The sequence below is a fragment of the Stigmatopora argus genome, chromosome 1 (genome assembly GCF_051989625.1).
Source record: "Stigmatopora argus isolate UIUO_Sarg chromosome 1, RoL_Sarg_1.0, whole genome shotgun sequence".
In the NCBI taxonomy this organism is placed as follows: Eukaryota; Metazoa; Chordata; class Actinopteri; order Syngnathiformes; family Syngnathidae; genus Stigmatopora; species Stigmatopora argus.
Genome location: NC_135387.1, coordinates 28,712,751 through 28,735,344, shown reverse-complemented (window position 1 = coordinate 28,735,344; position 22,594 = coordinate 28,712,751). Strand labels below are relative to the sequence as shown.

At 38.7% G+C, this 22,594-nt stretch overlaps 1 protein-coding gene across 3 annotated transcripts in view; it reads right to left on the bottom strand.

The window, feature by feature from the left end:
• The window catches only part of LOC144085564 (plexin-A1-like), a 242,470-nt gene that overhangs the window by 165,253 nt on the left and 54,623 nt on the right, over positions 1–22,594 (bottom strand). For 2 of the 3 annotated variants that reach the window (XM_077614962.1, XM_077614972.1), the window contains exon 4: positions 12,191–12,373. In XM_077614962.1, the coding sequence (XP_077471088.1) occupies positions 12,191–12,373 (183 nt within the window). Of the gene's footprint in view, positions 1–9,899; positions 10,043–12,190; positions 12,374–22,594 lie in introns of those variants that run through there. The other variant, XM_077614983.1, reaches the window with a different exon arrangement.

Genomic DNA, 22,594 nt, shown 5'->3' with positions numbered 1-22,594 from the left:
AGCTACCAAAGTGTATCTGGAGCGAGCTGCACAAGCAAATATATTGTTGTGTTGATTTAAAGCCATTTTCAAGACGGACTTTTCAAGAAAAAAACAGCTGGACATCATTAAGAAAGGTCGGACAACTCCAAAGCAAGCAAATCTGTCACAACCGGGAACGAACATTTTCAGCACTAAATCGAATAAAAAAGTATGCCAGAAATACGACAGGACAGGCTCGACTTTCAGTATTAGCTTCGATGGCGATAGAAAAGAAGGAAGAAAGAAAGGAGGATGGATATTGTGTACAGTTAAATGATTTTTTTGAGTAACATATGGCTATATTCCTAAATAATATTTCAATTGTATGAGGTTATTATTGATTATTTTTTATGTGTCGCAGCTGTAGCTGCAGTAGAGGTTTTATAGCCATGAAATAGTTTTGCTGCTAGAAAATGCACAGACCGCCACCGATTTCTGATGTTTTCCCAGCTAAAGTACTCTGGAAGAGAAACGCGGCATTCATAATTTACGCTTAATGCACTCGATTCGCTTTCGATTAGTGTGTAGGGATGACACACTTGTTTCTGTTCCAATATTTTACTTGAGCAGAATATTGTTTACCAATTGGTAAGGCTCTCTCTACACTAAACATAATCATGAGTATTAACATTAGCACCAATCCTTGTAATAAAAGCAATACATACATGAATAATTATACATTACACATCCCAGCTTCCACCTGCTGTCCTCTGGCAAGCACTACAGGACCATAACAGCCAAGACAAACAGACCCAAGGACAGTTTCTTCCCAAGAGCCGTCACCATACTCAACTCCAGTTATTCCTGTTGACGACTTATTTATTCTGTTGACTACGAATTATTTAGTTGACAACTTATTTATTCGGTTGACTATGAATTATTTAGTTGACGACTTATTTATTCAGTTGACTACGAATTATTGACTTGACGACTTATTTATTCTGTTGACTACGAATTATTTAGTTGACGACTTATTCTGTGGACTACAAATTATTGACTTGACAATTTATTTATTCTGTGGACTACGAATTATTGACTTGACAACTTATTTATTCTGTTGACTACAAATTATTTAGTTGACGACTTATTCTGTTGACTACAAACTATTTAGTTGACGAATTATTTATTCTGTTGACTAAAACTTATTTATTATGTTCTATTGACAACTCATTATGTTCTATTGACAACTCATTATGTTCTATTGACAACTCATTATGTTCTATTGACAACTCATTATGTTCTATTGACAACTTTTTATGTTCTATTGACAACTTATTTATTATGTTCTATTGACAACTTATGTTCTATCGACAACTTATTTATTATGTTCTATTGATGACTTATTTATTCTGTTGACTACGAATTATTTAGTTGATAACTTATTCTGTTGACTACAAATTATTTAGTTGATGACTTATTCTGTTGACTACAAATTATTATGTTGACTATGACTTGTTCTATTGACTAAAACTTATTTATTATGTTCTATTGACTAAAACTTATTTATTATGTTCTATTGACTAAAACTTATTTATTATGTTCTATTGACTAAAACTTATTTATTATGTTCTATTGACTAAAACTTATTTATTATGTTCTATTGACTAAAACTTATTTATTATGTTCTATTGACTAAAACTTATTTATTATGTTCTATTGACAACTTATTTATTATGTTCTATTGACTAAAACGTATTTATTATGTTCTATTGACTAAAACGTATTTATTATGTTCTATTGACTAAAACGTATTTATTATGTTCTATTGACAACTTATTTATTATGTTCTATTGACAACTTATTTATTATGTTCTATTGACAACTTATTATGTTCTATTGACAACTTATGTTCTATTGACAACTTATTTATTATGTTCTATTGACAACTTATTATGTTCTATTGACAACTTATTTATTATGTTCTATTGACAACTTATTTATTATGTTCTATTGACGACTTATTTATTCTGCTGACTAAAACTTATTTATTATGTTCACTATGACTTATTCTATTGACTAAAACGTATTTATTATGTTCTATTGACTAAAAAATATTTATGTTCTATTGACAACTTATTTATTATGTTCTATTGACAACTTATTTATTATGTTCCATTGACGACTTATTTATTCTGTTGACTGGGACTTATTTATTTTGTTGACTTCGACTATTCTATTGACGACTTATTTATTTTGTTGACTATAACTTATTAAATTGACGACTTATTTTTTGTTGTTGACTATGACTTATTCTATTGACGACTTATTATGTTGACTATGACTTATACTATTGACGACTTATTTAGTATGTTGACTACTTATTTATTCATTTATTATTTTTTATTGATTATTTATCGGTTCATTTGCTTGTTGTTATTTGTGCACTTCCTGGTGAATCTATAAATCACATTATACTATTGTATAATGACAACATTCAATTCAACATCACATTCTTCCATCGTGAGGAAACATTTCATGTTTTAAGCGTAAATTACCAGCACATCAGAGTTGATGGGTTAAACTACAAGCACTCCTTTTGTCTCTCAACACGCCAGGATGCCTTCAAACTTATCAAAGATTCATTAGCTGGCTAACACATCCATCCCATTCTCCATGCACATGGGTACCCCCCATTAACACCGGGCCATATTCTTCAAGGGGGACATCTGAGATAAATGCTTCCTTCAAGGACACAGGGGGTAATACATAAGCGGTGATAGCCCACTTGGGAATTAAACCCACAACTGCAACGGCACAGGGACTGCGTCCCATCAGCGTCTGTCCCAGAGGTTGTCAAGGTTTCCTGCTGTTGTAATTGGAATCATTGCATGAGCGAGAAAAGAATATTTACGACGGGGAAAAAAAAAGGCCTTTCCCTCTTTGTAGTATGTATTACATTTAAATAGCATGATGGAAATATAGTATCTACCACAATAGAAGAATATTGCCGTATTTTCTTGCATAATAGCCGCCTTTCACGTATAAGCCGTACCATTAAAATTGCCTTAATATCGTTGAATTTTACAATTTCCCTCGTATAAGCCGCCCCCTGATTCACAATTTTCACCAACATTATCAGGGTTTTAATAGGGAGTACAAATGTGTTACTTTGAAGGAAAAATCTTAAGTAAAATCATCGCACATGGTATTTATGAGATACCGTATGAATCGAAAAGATCGTCTAGTACAGGGGTCGGGAACCTTTTTGATGGAAAGAGCCATAAACAATTCATATTTTTTAAATGTTAATCCTTGAGAGCAATGCTCCGAATTTAAAAGTCAACATACATGAAAATCTGTGCCTTTTTCAGTCAATTCACCACTTTTAAAGTACAAAAAGTCTGAATTATTTTGACAACATTGTTACGTTTTGGCTAATCAATGAGTATCAATGAGAAAATCCATGCAAAAGAGTGTAATGCAAAAAAATGATTATACGGCGCTGGGGTAGTGTCAATGCCATAATACTAACGTAACGCTCCTATTCCTGCGCTTTCTCACCAGCAGTTTCCATAGTTTACCTCACTAGTTAGTGGAGAGCCATATGCACCCATCAAAAGAGCTATATGTGGCTCCCGAGCCATAGGTTCCCTACCCCTGGTCTAGTAGATTGCATATTCCGAAAGGGTGTTGCCTGCACGTAGACAAATTCAAAAAGGAAGTCATGTGAGCTGTAAAACCAGGAAGTGTGTCTGTAACGGTCTAGTTTTCACCGAGTCTCTGGGTGCAATAATAGCATGAGATACACATTACGCATGTATCAAGGCTGATAATTTCATGATCGACCACAAGACCTTAGATCAGACATGATAAACACTACAAACATGTATCAAGGCTACTCGCGTCGGGGGTGTCAGAACACGTTTAACTACTGGTAAGAGGTAATATGGCGGCGCCCTGAGCGAGCATTGGCAGGCACAAGCCAGTGAGTCTTTTCACGTTTTATGCAAGATACATTTTTTTTCTTGAATTTCATTCATGGACGTCAAAATAAATTTTGTTTAGCGTTTTATCTGTTCATCTTTTCTCTATTTTGAAATAAATGACCGTATCGACCGTATTGTCTTGCGTTATGGCGTTTCGTGCATGTCACTGGGTTGCTATGACATGCTATGACATCACAAAAGAAAACTTAATAATAAATACGACAAATATGCCAAATATTTTTAGAAGAGGTAAAATAAAGAAACATTAAAAAAAAAAACAGCTCAGGCCTTGGACATCATTGGTATTGAACATTAATTATGATGGTTTCAGAAGAATATGACATTCAAGCATTCCAAATATATTTTGTACTCTGAATGAGACTGTAAAGTACGCATAAAGTTCATTTTAAAACACGGGTGAAAACATTTAGGACCGTGATTTCCGTTCCAACAAGGCACTGAATTCGCCATGTTTAAGCTAATAACAGAAAAAAAACATTTTTCTTTATAATGATTATTACCAGCTTGACATTATCTTATGCCAAAATAAATTCTGCTCATTAGCGTTGCACCGATACGGCGCTAAAATGCGACGTAAAGAAAATGACAAATGTCCAATCGTTCGTTTAAATGCCTTCACGACCCCTAGACGTCCAATCCATTTGAGGAAGGAGGGTGGCAGCGAATCAATGAACTCGTAATGATCGTTAGCACCTCCTGTTTCGAAACCTCCAGTTTTGTGCATGTCAAGTCTAATTTGTGCGCATATAAGCCGTACCTTTGATTCAGTCATCATATTTTTGAGGACAAATACTGTGTATATGCGAGAAAATACGGTAATTGATCACATGAATCGTGAGAAAAATGGTAGAAAGGAGGAAATCTGAGGCAGTGATTGGAATCAAAGTAAAAATGAGTGCTCAGGTGTTGCACACACCTGCTCATTACACGTTTGGAATTGGAGGAGACCACTATGGGTCGCTTCCACTCAAGATACCGACGTGGAAAACAACAGCGGTCCAAGTCGAAATGATCAATCATCTTTACCCGGCTGGCTTTTTTTTTGCCATTTAAGCGGCCTGAGCTGCCGTTACACTGCTTCAATCATCATCTGCCAGTCTAAATGCTAGTGCTAATTAGCATTGCCATGCTAAATTACACCCCCCCATCCCCAGTTCCCTGATTAGGCTTAATCATTCTGACAGCCAGTTTTATAGCCAAGATTCCCTCCCAGCTAAGAGTCTATCAGAAGAGATTAGAAAGAATGCGATCCAGAATGGGAAATTGACACTTTGAAAGGTCGAGATGTAGTATGGCGATAAAGGCTTGAAATGGTGAATAAGGAATTGTACCTTCAAGAAGGAACAAGAAGATTAAGTAGAACATCTTTGATTGAGATCAAGTTGAACCGCATCTCGGCTCAGTCTAACAATGGTTCAAAGTGGAGAACATCCATCTCAAGTTTAAGTACAGTGGTACCTCGATATACGAGCAATTTGAGATAAGAGTAAAATTTCGGGCAAATATTTATCTTGAGATACGAGCAGACAGCGGACGCTGCTCATAAGAACATCATGGCCACTGTCTCTCTCCCCACAACTCCCTCGTGTAATGTCTCTACACGAGCACTGGGCGGAGCCTTACATTTTTTTCAGTGTTTTTTCAGCCCGTTAGCCCATTAGCTCCCATTGGCGGAGCGATCACTAATATAAGACTACTACTCGTTGGCAAGTGGTTGTGCGTTATCCTATTGTGAGGACAGTTGTGTGCATCATTTTGGGAATATTTTGAAGGGAATACAAAAGCAAACAACCCTCGATAGGTCTAAAAGTCAGGGTGGAGGCGGGGCCAATAGAGCCAAGTGAAGAAAGGTATCAAAATGTCAAACAAAGTTAGAATTAAGTTTAGTGTTAGGTTAGATTAAACTTATTTTTGAGTGTGTCTGGTTCGTAATCCAAGTTTATTTAAATTTGATTATATGTTACAAGCGTGTTGCCATGCAAAAAGTCCCGCCCTCCTTCCTGTCTGCCCCCCCCTTTCAAAATCCGTATAATTTTAGTACTATTAAACACATTTTAGTAATATTAAACCACTAGTTATTTGTTACTTTGTTAATAGATGGCGAATTAGAAGAAATAAAACATTTTTTTTCCAATCCAATATCCTGTTTTTAGTGTTTTTTCAGAGGGTTGGAACGAATTAATTTGTTTTTAGTTCATTTCAATGGGAAACGTTCGTTTAAGTTACAAGAAAATCGACATACGAGCTCAGTCCCGGAACGAATTAAGCTCGTATCTCGAGGTACCACTGTAGCAGCCCTTCCACGGAGTAGTGGGTTACATTCAAGTCTCTCCAGCCACGCAAACATTCTTCCAAGATGGAAAGAAAAGAACGCAAGTAACTTAAATCGCTGCTTGCAGACAAATGATGAAATCATGTGAAACCATTCAATTCACGCATTACCCACCTAAGTACTCTTGCTCATCTATTACATTCTTTTTATTCCTCAATTTTGAGTGTTCTGTATCATCTCAACAAATGCGCCACAAGTGTCTTGGTCTCCCAGGGAGACCAAAGAGTAGATGAAATTGAGCAAATGATGACATTTTCAGGGTTGTCTTTTCTCCCCCAAGGGTCGTTTCTTGAAACAAGTTGTGTCAATATTAAGAGTCCTAACAAAATGTTGTCCTAATCCTAATTGATGAGCTCTGTTGTTGGGAAAAGGTCACCAATCAGGCGGGAAAATCTATGAAGTGGAATAGCAACTGTGAAACAAAAGGCTACATTACATACCGCTTAACAAGTACCTTATTTTTTCGCATATTAGCCGCACCCACGTATAAGCCGCACCCTTAAAATTGCCTTAAAATCATTTAATTTTACAATTTCTTTCGTATAAGACGCCCCCTGATTCACAATTTTCACCTCCATATTCGTGGTTTTAATAGGGAGTACAAATGTTTTACTTTGAAGGAGAAAGTGGCGCCCTGAGCAAGCAATGGCAGGCACAAGTAAGTGGGTTTTTTCACGTTTTGGGCAAGATAAGGTTTACTTTTTTTCTTGAATTTCATTCATAGACGTCAAAATAAATTTTGTTAAGCGTTTTATCTGTTTATCTTTTCTTTACTTTGAATAAAATAACCGTATCGCGCGCATTGTCTTGCGTTATGGCGTTTCGTGGATGTCAAGTCTAATTTGTGCACATATAAGCCGTACCCTCGATTCAGTCATCATTTTTTTTCGTGTGCGGTCGATTGGTCGCCCCAACCGCGACAACGGGCGACCAAAAGACCGACGACCAAAAGACCGACGACCAAAAGACCGACGACCAAAAGACCGACGACAAAACAAGGTATAACAACACATTCTATGCATCAATAAAAGCCAACAATGGCCATGAGCAGTTTCACTGAGCCAACGTGTGAGTGTATAAGAGTTTGTATTTAAATGTGTTGTCCCTTTAAGAAGCTACGTCGGTCAGGGTCTTAACAAGTTCTCCAACAAAAAACAATAAAAGTCCGGGAAATTTGGAGCTTTCTTTAGCCTAATAATTACTAGGGCATTAAGTATGACTAAATAGTAAGTCGCAGTTTGTATTTAGGGAATTTGAGCAACGATTTAAATGGTAATTATCAATAACCTTCCGGGCGACCAAAAGACTGGCGACCAATCGACCGTGTACCATCTTTTTGAGTGACAAATACGGCCTATATACGAGAAAATACGGTAAGAAATATTCGTATATTACGTCCAGTAGCTTGACTGTAATTTGACTACTTGGAAGATTGTTCTTCAATGGCATCAGAACATTTTCTCCGTGATACATAACCCGCACAAAAAAACCACATCCCTGGGATAACCAGGTTTAAAATGAACGCAGCTAATTACATATTCACAGATTGATCAATATATGGATTCAAAGAGTGTAATTCACACCAGAAATTCTACTGTACGCTTCGACATCAATACACGACATCTCTGCAAACCAATCACATTCTTTGCGCTCCCTCTGCCTTCCACTTTATCAAATCTCATTTTTCTTAGCGATCCCATACTTGTTTTTATTCCGATAGTTCAACAATTTATGGCGTTCTTCCAATTTATTTAGACATAAGCCCAGGCTCTTCATTTCTTCTGCCCGAAGGGTATTTTCTTTATTTATCGTTAAGCTTAGTGAGCCTATGTAGGTTCAAATCCCTGTTGATTTACGGTAATTGGTGGCCTGTCTCGCCGGGCTCCGTGCTCTTATGGATGACAGCACGAAGACATTGGCAGCCGCCACTTCCTGCGTCCCTCCTTCTCGGCACTGAGAAATGCGCCATATGAGAGGAAATAGAATTCCGATGAATGGGATATGATCCAGGATCTCCTGTCTGTTCTCACTCTTCAAAGACACACACAAATCATCCGTCTCTCCGCAAGCCGACATACACACGAGCAAAGACGCATACCCGGGGGTCAAGCGCAAGGACTAGTGGGCAAGGTTTCAGTCAACTTAGCAAAACCCTGAGAGACAGGAAACACTGGAGGAGACATGTATTTGGAGCCGTTCTTGGGTGTGCTGTGCAATGCTTATGAAACGCCTCTAAAGAGCGTTAAACGTTCTTCTTAGTAAATTGGCGCGTGGAAGTTTAACCAACGGACTAATAGATCACATGGCAGCAAGTATAATGTCAACTTATCATCCAATGACGACAACAGTAGGGTTCGGGAGAGCTTAATGAATTGTATGCATCATCATTCCCTTGTCCTGGCGTCCTTTGTAGACCAACAAGCGTCTTTGAATGCAATGCAGTACATTTTTCAGGTACAGTGTGGTTGAATTCATCGTAAACGACTGCATAAAAGATTGAATTTTTGCTGTTTATTTTCAAAAAAGTTAGGAACAACTCCATTGGCTGCTAACCACTACCAATTTCCGGTGGCCGACCGCCAGTTTCCGGTTGTCGACACCCTGTTTCTGGTTGTTTTGTTTCTGGTTGTTGGCTACCGGTTTCTGATTGTCGGCTACTGGTTTCTGGTTGTCGGCTACCGGTTTCTGGTTGTCGGCTACCGGTTTCTGGTTGTAGACTCCCGGTTTACGGTTGTTGCCTCCCGGTTTACGGTTGTCGCCTCCCAGTTTACGGTTGTCGACTCCCAGTTTACGATTGTCGACTCCCAGTTTCCCGATTGTCGACTCCCAGTTCCCGATTGTCGACTCCCAGTTTCCCGATTGTCGACTCCCAGTTTCCCGATTGTCGACTCCCAGTTTCCCGGTTGTCGATTCACAGTTCCCGGTTGTCGACTCCTAGTTTACCGGTTGTCCACTCCCAGTTTACCGGTTGTCGACTCTCAGTTTCCGGTTGTCGATTCCCAGTTTCCGGTTGTCAACTCCCATTTTCCGGTTGTCGACTCCCAGTTCACGTTGTCAACTACCTGTTTGTTGTCGACTTCATTTTGATCAGTTATTTATTATTGATTATTATTATTTATTGATTATTTATTCGTGCGCATCAGGGTGAACCTTTAGATCTCATTATAATGACAATAGCATGAAATTCAATTCAAAAGTTTTATAAAAATCAAAATACATCCTTAATGATGTTATCTAATTTCCTCAAAATATATTGGCTCTCCTGGATATTGTTCATGATTGAATAAATATATAATAACAAAGTGCAATGTTATTGTTCACCCTGTGACAGATAAAAAAAAACTCTTTGGGGAAGGTTTTGGCCCACTACACCACCGTCTTTAAACAGAGGTCATGATGGTAGCACTCCAAGCACTTCTTTAATTTAGATGTCGTTTTGATTGGTAGTCCACATTGAAGAATCTTAAAAGTTAGCTATATTATGTTCTATGTAAGCATATAACTCTCTCCGTGAAGAACGCCAGCAACATCAACCCAAACGTTCCTCTTCTCCCTCTCATACAGTATTTCTTTAATTTATTATGAGAACCCAGGTCCAGGCAGCAGAATCTACATGCAGAAGACGGATGGTTGCATAAACTCTTCATTTAGTTCAAATCTCAGTCTCTTTGATTCTAAAAGATTTCCACTGTAAAAATAGAAGAGTCCTTCTAGGAACCGTGACAGTACGGCAGCAGCCGAGCTGGATGCGAGATGAATAAAGAGCTGATTGGCACTCACAACGTGACATCTACTCAACGCGGCCGCTTGATCAACGCCAAACTGCAAGACGTCATGCGGCGTGCACGGCGAATCCAGTGAAAAGTCATTGCTTTGAGTCTTGGATGCACACATGTACACATTAAATAGGTTGACTTACCTGCCGTTCTCAAATCTCCTTTGATAATCACGACACGACAATAGTCGGAGTTACACGTGTTATTCATCAGTTTAGCATAACTTCACACAATTCTTCTAAAACAAGGGTGTCAGACTCGGGTTGGTTCGCGGGCCGCATTAACGTCAACTCGGTTTCATGTGGGCCGGACCATTTTAGATATAATATTTAGATTTTTTTTTTATATAAATGGATTAAAATAACTGGATTAAAAGCCCTGAATATTCATTTTTTATAGATCTAAAACAATGTTTATTTTAGCTTTTTTTTTAAATATATTTTTAGATTTTACAAAATGATTTTTGAACTAAAAACACAGAAAAAATGTATTAAAAAATGAAAATTATTGATTTAAAAGGGGGAAAAAATCAGGAAATGTAATATACATCTATACTCTTCATTTTAATTTGATCCTAAAACAGAAAGTCAGCACTCATGATTTATTTTCTCGGGGCACACAAAATGATGCGGCGGGCCAGATTCGGCCCCCGGGCCGCCACTTTGACACCTGTGTTCTAAAATATTATAATCATCATCTAATGCGGGGTCAACACCAATAATGCAAATTCATTCATTCAATTATTTTCCATGCCTGTCAACCTCGGCCAATCGCCCTGCTTATTAATGATTGTAATTCCCCTTATTAAGTGATAATAAACCGTACAAATGCAACGTGGCACATATTTACTCACATAGGGCGCACCTAAAAGTGTAAAATTTTCCCCAAAGGGGATGGGGTGCCCAATCAGTCGGTGCGCCTTTTGTATGCAGTAAATTCAAGATTCTGTAGATGTCGCTGTATGACGTTGACAGCTTGACTGTCTGGCTACATTGCTTGCTGACGTGCTATATTTATATAGTGAAAAGGCGGAGGCGATTGACATATGCTAAAAGCATGACATTAGCAATCGACGAATCGGATTAGAGCCGAAATTGGGACACCTAGATCGGTTTTACAAAAAATAAGCACTTTTTTAAAAACATTTTTCGCGTACGAAAGTTTTTATACAACATACACAATTTGAAATGATAAAAAAACACAAGTTGACAGGTATGATTTTCTGAGCCACTTCTCCTCACAAGGATCACCCCCACTTGGTGTCCAGCCAATCACAGGGCACAAGGAGACAAAGAACAACCAATCACTCTTAGCTAGGGGCAATTTGTTGTACAACCAGCTAACCTAGCATGCATGTTTTGACACTAAGGGAGGAAACCAGAGTACTCGGAGAAAACCCACATAATCCCAGGGAGACAAACAGTTCATCGGGGACCCATACCACCCTGGTCACAATATGTTCCAGCTGCTGCCCTCTGGCAGACGCTATAGGTCCCACAAAGTACGGACAAATAGGCTTAAGGACAGTTTTTTCCCCACATCCATCAGAACTCTAAATTTGCGTTAACACAACACACACAACACATTCCCTTCTGAGGTAATATGAAAATATGTTTTGGTGTGATCTGCCTCCTACTGGCTGACTGAAGGTAAGTGAAAAACAGTGAGAGGTAAGTGACCCGCTGGGGGGAGGGTTATGCGGGTTATCCATAATGGGAGAATGCCAAATTATGAGTCCGTAACTATCACTTATTTAGGTCTTTTGCCGAGAAAACGCACCTTATGGAGAAGCACTACCAATTTCGTCATACGCAGTTTCTGGGTGTGATGACAAGTAGGTTTTTGTTGTTGATGATGACGACAGGGCCTATGTCCGATTATTATTATTATTATTATTATCATTAACACAGTCAGGACCGACCTGGGATCGAACCCCCGATCCCAGAACTGCGAGTCTGACGCGCTAATCACACAGCCGCACAAAAATGTAAATGTGAATCAACATGTACATGCTTGATTGATGAGCATTCAATTAAAAAAACGACGACAAAGCCACTTTAGGTACCAGAACCGTATTTCTAACGGTGATTAAACGTAAAATATTCTGATCTTACCTTTTTCAAATGGCCGCTACGAGTGCCCATGAACGACACGGTGTGTCCGCGGTAGTCATAAGCCGCCACTGAAGTCATGCCGTCATCCTTATCCACATACAGCGGCACCCCCTCGATGGTGGTGGTATCCCCCAGAGGTTGGTTGAAGTCCAGACCGCAGAAATTATCGTCAATCTGCAGAGGCTAGATGGAGGTAAAATTTTTTTTTTTTTTAAAAAGGACAAAGGATCATGAACGACTCCATAAATGCTTTTTACCTCCCTTGTCTCGTTAAAATGACATTAATTAGTAAAGATGCAGGAGCCTTTCAGTCTCGCTTGCACTTACCAGACCTTTTATGGAACCCAAGTAAAAGAACCACATGGCAGATTTAGTGAGGAACTATCTGAAATTAATCAGATTCATGATTTAATATTTTCCTGACAAGAGTTGTTAATGAAATGAGATTTTTTTTTAATTCCGTTATCAGGAACGCTACGTCTCGCCGGCTTTTGTTTGGTCTTGTTTAAACAAAGCGTGAAGCCGAAAAATATCAAAACAACAAATGAATCCTGCGCCAAGACTTTCTAATGTTGCATTGATTTGTTTGGATGGCGAATTGGCTGGTTTCTTATTAGAAAACGACACGGCCAATCAGGCAGCGAAGGGAACAAAGGGGGCAACTGTGATCACATAATCAAGACGCCGGCAAATGCCAGGATGTGAATTGTAGGTCAAATTAGCATACTATAATCACAGGGAGTCATATGAAAGTGCATTGGCATTGAGCTACGATGGTGTCACCGACTTGAAAGTGTGTGGGTGTGTGGGTATGTTTGTGTGTACGCAAATTTGTGTGCAAACCAGGCGATTGTTTGATGTTCCCTTGACGCCAACGGGAGCTAATTGACATACATCATGTGAAAAAGACAAAAACATCGTTGATAAAATGGTGTTAAGAGTTAGTAAAGGCGTGTTTATTGTAAACAAATGAATTGACAGCAACTGTGATAATAAGATTTGATCATTTCATCCCAAAAGAGGAGGGTGATATTTTTCTTATTTTGATAATTTTACTGGCTGGAGAGTAGAAAGTTATAATTGGCAAATATGAAAGGAATTTTAATGCCTAGTGCATGTGTCAAAGTGGCGGCCCGGGGGCCAAATCTGGCCCACCGCATCATTTTGTGTGGCCCAGGAAAGTAAATCATGAGTGCCAACTTTCTGATTTAGGATCAAATTAAAATGAAGAGTATTGATGTATATTAAATGTCCTGATTTTCCCCCTTTTAAAACAATAATTGTAATTTTTTAATGATTTTTTCTGTGTTTTTAGTTCAAAAATCATTTTGTAAAATCTAAAAATATATTTAAAAAAAGCTAAAATAAACTTTGTTTTAGATATCTTAAAAACTGAATAGTCAGGGCTTTTAATCCGGTTCTTTTAATCCATTTATTTAAAAAACATCTAAATATTATATCTAAAATAGTCATTCCTGTAATTTAACTTCAATTCCTGTCTCCTGTAATTTATTTTGAAATTGGCTTGATTGTTATTCTCCAATTGGCTGTCTCCCAACACAATTTTTGAGTTTCTCTCACATGCTATTTCATACAAATTTGGAATTCTCTACTCATTTTTACCAAGTAGTATTGTAACAGATTAGGGTTTTTACATGTAAAGTGCATTTCTACTTACGAAATTTTCAAGTTACAAAACCATTTCCGGCACCAATTAATTTTGTAAGTAGAGCTACCACTGAATCCGAATCAGAACTATCCAGATACCGGCCGGCATGGTATAGATGAATCCTAAAACCTAAGACGAGAACCACATCTTCACTCATCATCACTCCACAAGCAACTGTAAAAAAAACATTGCTGGTTGCCTAGCGAGAACCTGTCTAAACAATTATTATTAAAGACAGACTTCCTTTTCCAAACATCACATCTGGATCAGATAAACCGTCATTTACAAAAACTTATTTATAGATGGCGCCCAACTGTATACCAATCTGCCTTCCCTATGTACGTCTCATTTATTCACACAAATTGTGCACTCTAAAACAAATTGTGTATTTTCTCGCATATTAGCCGCATGCGCGTATAAGCCGCACCCTTAGAATTGCCTTAAAAATGTTGAATTTGAACATTTCTATCATATAAGAAGCCCCTATTCACAATTTTCAACAGTATACCAATCTGCATTCCCAATGTACATCTAGCTTATTCACACAAATTATACACTTTAGAACAAATTGTGTATTTTCTCGCATATTAGCCGCATGCGCATATAAGCCGCACCCTCAAAATGGCCTTAAATCGTTGAATTTTAAAATTTCTCTCGTACAAGAAGCCCCGATTCACAATTTTCAACTGTATACCAATCTGCATTCCCAATGTACATCTATCTTATTCACACAAATTGTACACTTTAGAACAAATTGTGTATTTTCTCTCATATTAGCCGCATGCGCATATAAGCCGCACCCTTAAAATTGCCTTAAAAATTTTGAATTTGAAAATTTCTATCGTATAAGAAGCCCCTATTCACAATTTTCAACTGTATACCAATCTGCATTCCCAATGTACGTCTCAGGTATTCACACAAATCGTGCACTTTAGAACAAATTGTGTATTTCCTCGCATGTTAGCCGCATGCGCGTATAAGCCGCACCCTTAAAATTGCCTTAAAATCGTTGAATTTGAAAATTTCTATAGTATAAGAAGCCCCGATTCACAATTTTCAACTGTATACTAATGCACGTCTCACTTATTCACACAAATTGTGGATACACAGACACACACCAAGAAGTGTGATCACCATCTTCCCAGCCCTTTGACCGACATGCTGAGGATGCTAATGGTTTGTTATGTTTAGACTGACTTCCATCTTTACCATAAAGTCAACAACCTAGACGGAGGCATAGCAGAGCATTCAGGCAACGTGTCTTCAGACAAATGTGGCCTCACACAGGCATGACATCTGCTCGCAGTTGTGGGCCGTGTAGACACGTAATTCTTGCAGCTAGCCCGCTCCATCATTAGCGCTTCCCTTACTCAAACAGACCATGCTGCATCACTTTCAGCCACAGGGGCCAATTTCATTATTTAAAATCTAGTTCTACACACAACGCACGCCACAACTTTTCATTTTACCCCATTGGATAACTGTCACTCCGCCAGTTATCGGAGCGTTAGCATTCTTTGCGTTGAAATGTCATATTTCTATGAATAATACACATTTACATGACGACAAGAGACGTCTAATCCATTTGAACTGGATGAGTTGTTTGTTCAGTTCAAATGAATTATGATTACCGTATTTTCTCGCATATTAGCCGCATCCGCGTATAAGCCGCACCCTTAAAATTGCCTTAGAATCGTTGAATTTTAAAATTTCTCTCGTATAAGAAGCCCCCTGATTCACAATTTTTACCTCCATATTCATGGTTTTAATAGGGAGTACAAATGTGTTACTTTGAAGGGAAAATCTTAAGAAAAATCATCGCACGTGGTATTTTTGAGATACTTTATGAATCAAAAGGATCGTCTTCTGGATTGCATATTCCTAAAGGGTGTTGCCTGCACGTAAACAAATTTTAAAAAGGTAGTCATGTGAGCAGTACAGCCAGGAAGTGTGTCCATAGCGGTCTAGTTTGTCATCCCTAGGTAAGATGGCGGCGCCTTGAGCGAGAAATGACGTGAATTTTTTCATGTTTTATGCAAGATACGGTTATTTTTTTCCTGAATTTCATTCGTAGACGTCAAAATACATTTTGTTAAGCGTTTTATCTGTTTATTTTTTCTCTATTTTAAAATAAATGGCCGTAACGGCCACATTATCTTGCGTTATGGTGTTTCGTGGATGTCAAGTCTAATTTTGTGCGCATATAAGCCGTACCCTCGATTCAGTCATCATTCTTTTGAGCGACAAATACTTCCTCTGTGACATCCCTAAATTATAAATTGTAGTCACTTGGGCTAGTGTTGACAAGTCCCAAGACAGGTCTCGGTCTTAAAACCATATTTTGTTGTTACGATTTAAGACAAGAGCTTCACTTTAATGACTAACTTGAGGGAAAACACTCCGTAAAATGGAACAAAATGGCCGGAAATTTGCTTTAATAGCTGTTCCCTTGGAATAACAGCCATTTCCAGTGTTAGTGGCTGATTCAGCACAGCATTTCACAATATCTTACCACAAATTTGTTACAGAGTAAAATATTTATGCGCCTGCAGTTCTGAGATTAAACTCATTAAAGCAGGACTCTAGCGTGACCATAGTGCACATTCGCACACCTGTGTACATTCAGATCAGACGAGGGGTGACGTCACCCCCTGCAACAACACAAAAGACGAAGGGCATGTTTTTAAAATCCCACAATCTGTCTCTATTACTGCCGTGATAGTATGACACAACCAGAAAAATGTGTGGGATGACTTTATGGTTTCTGGTCTGGTAAACAAGCACACAAACTATTTTATATTAATTAAAAAAATAAATAAAAAATTCACCGGCAGCCCAGTGAAAGACGGGTTAGGGCGTTGGCCTCACAGTTCTGGGGTCAAGGGTTCAATCCCAGGTGAGTCCTCACTGTGTGGAGTTTGCATGTTCTCCCCGGGCTTGATTGGATTTTCTCCGGGTACTCCGGTTTCCTCCCACGTCCCCAAAACATGCATGCTAAGCTAATTTAGGATGAAATTGCCCCTGGCTATGAGTGATTGGTTGGTTGTCCGGGACCCTTGTGAGGATAAGCGGTACACTCAAAAATAAATTTAATCTAACCTTACACTAAACTTAATTCTAATTTAGTTTGACATTTTGATACTTTTCTTCTCCCAGGCTGGGTCTGTTTGCCCGGCCTCCACCCTGACTTTCAGATGCAACCTATCGAGGGTTGTTTGCTTTTGTCTTCCCTTTAAAATATTCCCAAAATGATGCACACAAATGTCCTCACAATAGGATAACGCACAACCACTTGCCAACGAGAAGTAGTATATATAACTCTCGCATTGGCGATTGCTCCGCCATTCGCACTGACTAACAGGGAGAAAAAAAACACTGAAAAAAATGCAACGCTGCGCCCAGTGCTCGCAGAGACATTACAAAGAGGGAGTTGCGACGGGAAAGACAGTGCCCATGATGTTCTTATGAGCAGCCTCTCGCGTCCGCTGTCTGCTCGTATATCAAAATTTGTCTCGTATCTCAAGAAACATATCTGCTCAAAATTTTACACGTATCTCAAGATAAATATCTGCTCAACATTTTACTCGTATCTCAAATTGCTCGTATCTCAAATTGCCCGTATCTCAAATTGCCCGTATCTCAAATTGTCCGTATCTCAAGATAAATATCTGCTCAAAATTTTACTCGTATCTCAAGATAAATATCTCCTCAAAATTTTACTCGTATCTCAAGATAAATATCTGCTCAAAATTTTACTCGTATCTCAAATTGCTCGTATCTCAAATTGCTCGTATCTCAAATTGCTCGTATCTCAAATTGCTCGTATCTCAAATTGCTCGTATCTCAAATTGCTCGTATCTCTAAAATGGCTCGTATCTCAAATTGCTCGTATCTCAAATTGCCCGTATCTCCAATTGCTCGTATCTCCAATTGCTCGTATCTCCAATTGCTCGTATCTCAAATTGCCCGTATCTCAAACTGCTCGTATCTCAAACTGCTCGTATCTCAAATTGCTCGTATGTCGAGGTACCACTGTATATTTTGATCCGTGTCTATGTTTATATTCACTCACACTCACAATGCCAACTAAAGATATTACCTTCGAGTTAATGCGTCAAAAATAAAATAAAAAATAAAAAACAGTCAGCTCCCCTGTTACTTTGTCACTTATTCCCATGAGCCCATTGCTATTTTTTCTAGCTCAAGCCATACATAGATAGCGTCATTACACCCATGAACAACTTTTGTTTCGTTTGTTGGGGGTGATAGACGGTCAGAGTCCCCTGTGTTGTCCTTGCCCAAGACCTTCTATGTACTGAATGCACATAGTCACGTTGTAGCCCCTGGCATCACATATAAACACACACACACACGAACACACATACACATTCACCTACAGCGCGCTAAAGTCTTGAATGATGAATGCCTGTTGAGAAATACGGGACACTGAGACTAGTCTGCGGAAGAGAGACAAGGAGGAGAAACATGGAATAAGACAAAGGGTCAACGGTGTGCTTGTTGACACTAATTAAATTCAATGTAGAAAAAAAAAGACTTTCGATTTACTCCTGAGAGTTGCCTGAAGCGTTGACCTTGCTGCAATTTTCTGGGAGGTACGCATCAACTCTATTATGGTCATTATTGTGCACCATCAAATCTACATGATTCAAACCGACAAGTATTTGGAAGTGTAGATTTTTGCAATGCCGGGTGTCCGTTAAAGTGGGTGGAAAGGAAAAAAGGTGGTTCTCTCTTTGGAGCAATATTTTATTTTGACATATATGTGTCCTGTCTTGGATTTGCCAATCATAACATAAAAAATATATCTCCCAAGTCATTTTTAATAACAGGAACAGATATGACAATAGGTCGTCTGAATGAGATGCCAAATCATTGCTATTGTCATATTTTACACGTACAAAAGAGTTTTCTCTTCTCTTTTACGCCAAAATTGTTAGTACAGTGTTACCTCGACATACGAGTGCCCCGACATACGAGCAATTTGAGATACGAGTAAAATTTTCAGCAGATATTTATCTTGAGGTACGAGACAAATTTTGATATACGAGCAGACAGCGGACGCGATTGGCTGCTCATAACAACATCATGGCCACTGTCTTTCCCGTCGCAACTCCCTCGTGTAATGTCTCTGCGAGCACTGGGCGGACCCTTGCATTTTTTCAGTGTTTTTTTTCCGTTAGTCAGTGCGAATGGCGGAGCGATCGCTAATACGAGAGGAGTATATACTACTTTTCGTTGGCAAGTGGTCGTGCGTTATCCTATCGTGAGGACATTTGTGTGCATCATTTTGGGAATATTTTGAAGGGAATACAAACAAACAAACCTGGATATTGACTGAAAGTCAAGGTGGAGGCGGGGCCAAAAGAGCCAACCCGGCCGGGAGAAGAAACGTATCAAAATTTAAAACAAAATTACAATTTGGTTTGGTGTAAGGTTAGATTACATTTATTTTTGAGTGTGTCTGCATTGTAATCCAAGTTCATTTAAATTTGTTTATGTTATGCTACGATCGCGTTGCCGTGCAATAACCAACGCAAAATGTCTAATTTTAGTCCTATTAAACACATTTTACTAGTATTAAACCACTAGTTATTTGTTACTTTGTTAAAAGATGGCGAATTAGAACAAATAAAAATGTTTTTCCAATCCAATATCCTGTTTTGGGTGTTTTTTCAGAGGGTTTGAACAAATTATTTGTTTATAGTTCATTTCTATGGGAAACATTCATTTGAGTTAAGAGTAAATCGACATACGAGCTCAGTCTCGGAACGCATTAAGCTCGTATCTCGAGGTACCACTGTACTAGTATTGTCACAATATTAAAAATGTTCGGGAAACTGAAAAGCAACCGAATACTCGAAACCTATTTATACTACATAAGTAAAAAAATGAAATTTGACTTCATGAGTAGCTATTATTCATTAAAGTAGCTGTAAACGTGTTCATCTTACAAAATGTGGATGCTCATAAAATTGCTGATAGCTACTTTTGCTTCCCACAAACACACCTTACGACCCTCCTCTTAAAGGTAAAGCATTTAGGTCAGTAAACCAATTCGTAGGAATAAATCTGGGCCATCAAACATTCATATTTATATTTATTTTTTTAAGCGCTCCAGGCCTTCACAGACCGCTGCACTCGGATCTCACGCATCACAGACCGATAACTGATTCAAGTCGGTTTATTTTTACACTTCAAATATTTAGGGGTGAAGCGACCAAATATGTAAGCAGAATTGAAAATAATAATAAAACACCAGTTGATTGCAGCTTACTAACCAATTACTTTTGTAATTGACACATTTTAGTATTGGTACTTTTTGATACTTTTGCTGCATTTTTTTTTTGCTGACCACAACAGCGCTAATAGATCTGCAAGCCGGAGATTAATTAAGGTTTTCTAAATTAACTTCAATAATAATGCAATATAAACGCTAATCAAGACTTTTTGCTAGCCACTTTAGTCACTTTGTACCATATACCCATGTTGAAGACTAATTATACGAATTTATTTATTTGTTGGCCACTTATTTATAAATAACATAATACAGTGGTACCTTGAGATACGAGCTTAATGCGTCCAGGGACTGAGCTCGTATGTCGATTTTCGAACGTTTCCCATAAGAATGAACTAAAAACAAATTAATTCGTTCCAACCCTCTAAAAAAAAAATACCAAAAACAGGATATTGGATTGGAAAAAATGTTTTATTTCTTCTAATTCGCCATCTATTAACAAAGTAACAAATAACTAGTGGTTTAATAGTAATAAAATGTGTTTAATTGTACTAAAATTAGATGGATTTTGCAGAGGGGAGAGAGACAGACAGAGAGGGGGGGGGGACTTTTTACACGGCAACGCGCTCGTAACATAACTTAAACAAATTTAAATGAACTTAGATTACGATGCAGACACTCAAAAATAAGTTAAATCTAACCTTACACTAAACTTAAGTCTAATTTTGTTTGAAATTTTGATACCTTTCTTCTCACGGGTTGGCTCTATTTGCCCCGCCTCCACCCTCACTTTCAGATGCAACCTATCGAGGGTTGTTTGCTTTTGTATTCTCTTCAAAATATTCCCAAAATGATGCACAAAAATGTCCTCACAATAGGATAACGCACTACCCCAAATGCATGGCTCCGCCCAGTGCTCGTAGAGACATTACACGAGGGAGTTGCGGGGAGAGAAACAGTGGCTATATCAAAATTTGTCTCGTATCTCAAGACAAATATTTGCTCAAAATTTTACTCGTATCTCAAATTGCTCGTATGTCAGGGCACTCATATGTCGAGGTACGACTGTATTCGTATATTGCGTGATATAGCATGTGAATAGCCTCTTATGCCTTAAAAAACCAATATGGACTAGAACATGAAAGGTATTATGCAGCTAGAACTTTTGTAAACAGCAGTATGTCCAATTACTGTAATCTATCATATTTGTATACTGTGTGATATGGCTTAGTCTTTACGTTGTGGATATCCTCTTATGCCTTTTTTTAAAAAAAAGTATGTTCAAGAACGTGAAAGGTATAACTTTTGTCAGCAGCAGTATGTACGGATTCCTCCAATCAATCATATTACTACATTATGTGATGTAGCATAGTTTTAAGGTACGGATAGCCTCTTGACGCTAAATGACGGCAGACCTGGCTGACAAATTCCCTTTTGTAGTCACTATACATTTTGTGAATGTCTCGTCGAAGCCATACACACTTTCATCCGTTTCCCTTCACAAATATAGCGCTTACACAAACGTTAAATTCCACGCCGGCGTGTATTTTAGCATGTGTGTCCTCGTAAGCGCGTGTTTAAGCCGCTCAAAGCCTCAAGTGCCCCCATCTGCTAGACAGATGTTTAACATCCCTGTTGCACCCCCCGCCCTGTTACACATGTGCAAACATAGTCTTCCTTTTCCACACACAAACACAAAACCAACGCACATACCCGTCCACCCACCCACACACACACAAATTGCCCTCATTAGCAACCAATTAAAGAGCAGATATCAGCTCATTGGGGAGAACCAAAGACCAACCCGGTTTGTTCTGTTCTCCGCTCGCCGTGCCAGCTCGCCGCAAATAGTTGGACACGAGCCAGAGTATTGTGCGCGTTGCCAGATTCCGCTCTCTACTCCAGTCTATATTCGAAAGGACATTCAAAGACATAATTGAGTGCATTATTCAACTTGACAAAAACGCTCACATCGGTGTGATGCAGCGTTAAGGCCTTTTAACACTAACGGCGGTCCAGTGTAAAAAGTTCCAAAGTGGCAAAGCGCGACGCCACAAAGAAAGGGAAGCCCCCCCCCCTCCCCGTAGTGCTGACATAGCCATAGCCGTAATGTTTATTTTTTAGTTTGGCGCAAAAAAAGGCAGGATTTATCTCTCGTAAAGCATGGGGGCAAATAATAGCTAGTTTTTAGGGTCATTTGGAAACTAGTTAGGCGGCCGGTGACTGGGTGGTTGCCGTCGTGTGCGATCGATTGGTCGCCGGTCTTTTGGTCGCCCGTTGTCGCGGTCGGGGCCCGACAACGGGCGACCAAAAGACCGACGACCAAAAGACCGGCGACAAAACAAGGTAAAACAACACGGTCTACGCATCAATAAAAGTCAACAATGGCCATGAGCAGTTTCACTGAGCCGACGTGTTTGTATGTACCGTATTTTCACGACTATAAGGTGCACTTAAAAGTCTTAAATTTTCTCCAAAA